Source organism: Octopus bimaculoides, chromosome 9 (genome assembly GCF_001194135.2).
Source record: "Octopus bimaculoides isolate UCB-OBI-ISO-001 chromosome 9, ASM119413v2, whole genome shotgun sequence".
NCBI classification, from domain to species: domain Eukaryota; kingdom Metazoa; phylum Mollusca; class Cephalopoda; order Octopoda; family Octopodidae; genus Octopus; species Octopus bimaculoides.
In genome coordinates this window covers 22,893,833-22,895,554 of record NC_068989.1, presented here as the reverse complement: position 1 = coordinate 22,895,554, position 1,722 = coordinate 22,893,833, and the positions used below count along the sequence as shown (strand labels likewise).

At 40.8% G+C, this 1,722-nt stretch overlaps 1 protein-coding gene across 8 annotated transcripts in view; it reads left to right on the top strand.

Annotated features, from left to right (window-relative positions):
* The window catches only part of LOC106878206 (uncharacterized protein KIAA0825), a 176,526-nt gene that overhangs the window by 128,653 nt on the left and 46,151 nt on the right, over positions 1-1,722 (top strand). For all 8 annotated transcript variants that reach the window (XM_052970496.1, XM_052970494.1, XM_052970492.1 and 5 more), the window contains one exon: positions 1,029-1,147. In XM_052970496.1, the coding sequence (XP_052826456.1) occupies positions 1,029-1,147 (119 nt within the window). The remainder of the gene's footprint in view (positions 1-1,028; positions 1,148-1,722) is intronic.

The following is a 1,722-nucleotide window of genomic DNA, read 5'->3' as shown; positions in this document are numbered from 1 at the left end:
CTGACGGGTATTCACATTGACATTACACATCCAACGGAGCATACTGGCTTCATTCCTTGTGAGCTTACGTATGTCCTCAGCAGTTACAGCCCATGTTTCACTGCCATGCAGCATGGCTGTTCGTACGCATGCGTCATACAGTCTGCCTTTTACTCTGAGTGAGAGTCCCTTTGTTGCCAGCAGGGGTAAGAGCTCTCTAAATTTTGCCCAACTAATTTATACTGTACATAAATTTTAACAGAAAAATCTTACAATGACCCCTAAGGGCCATGTGGACCCTAGTTGAGAACCACTATCTCAGATAATCATGTCTTTGAAGGGTTCTATTTCAAGTCTCACCAACATCTAGAATTCATTAGGGTAGTGGCTAATGTTTTTGTGGAGATTTACTTTTGTTTGTATGTCTTTGCAAACATCTATGTACATGCATATGTATTTATATATCTGAAGGCACATAGCTCAGTGTTCAACACATTGGGCTCACAATAACGAGGTAGTGAGTTCGATTTCTGGACTGGGCTGTGTGCTGTGTTCTTGAGCAAGACACTTTATTTCAGCTGTAGAAATGAATTGTGATGTCACTGGTGCCAAGCTGCATCGGCCTTTGCCTTTTATTTGGATAACATTGGTGGTGTGATGAGGGGAGGCTGGTATGCATGGACGACTGCTGGCCTTCCATAAACAACCTTGCCCAGATTTGTGCCTTGGAACATAACTTACTAGGTGAAATCCCATGGTCATTTATGACCGAAGGAGGTCTTTACCCTTTTGCATATGTATATATGAGGTCTGATCAAAAAGTGATGGGACTGTTGTTATGGTAACTGTTGTTATGGTAACTGTTGCTATTTCTTCATACATCTTCATGGATGGAGGGTTTAATTCCTATTGAATTTTAGTATGTCTTGAATACTGTTCTAAAAATAGCTACAGGTTGATTTTAAACTCCACTAGACAGCGGACAGTCATAGTTCAGAGGAACTAGGTCTAAGGGTCTGTTGTGTCATTTCCTCTCTCTTTATTTACAGATCAGTCAAGATATACCTAAGAAAGCTGCGGCCAAGTTTTTGTTGGTGACTCTCTCAAGTTGTGTCTATGTTCGAGATCATCTTAACATTTTCAATGAGGTGCTAGGAGAAGAAGAAGGGTAAATTTTCTTATTTTTCAGTGTTCCATTTTATTTTTCTCTTGTTTTAGTTTTTGAATACATGGGGCCTGTGGGTATTTTGAAAATACTTCACAGGGTGATAACTGTGCCCTGCATAGTTACGGGCTGCCCTTTGGCAAAGCATAGCACCCAATCAGATACCCTGCCAGGGATACAGTAAAGTCATGGGACTGCACCATGGCAGATTGTGAAGAAGTAGCAGAAGAGCTCAACTGAGCCAAAGGTAATTCTTGCATTGATGCTGAGTGGAGAAATTCTTGAAGATCAACGGTCAGGATCATGAAGCTCTATCAAAAGAATAACTGCAATGCATCCATAAGGGTGACATCCATAGTTGTGTAATTAGCTAATGAAAGATTCACTATGACTCTAGCTCTCGATTTAAATTCATAATAATGGAATTGGATGGTGACAGAGTCAAGGGCGTCTGCAAAAGCAACAAAAAAAAAACTCTCGCTCTCTCTCTTTCTCTTTCTCTCTCTCTCTTTCTCTCTCTCTCTTTCTCTCTCTCTCTCTCTCTCTTTCTCTCTCTCTCTTTCTCTCTCTCTCTCTCT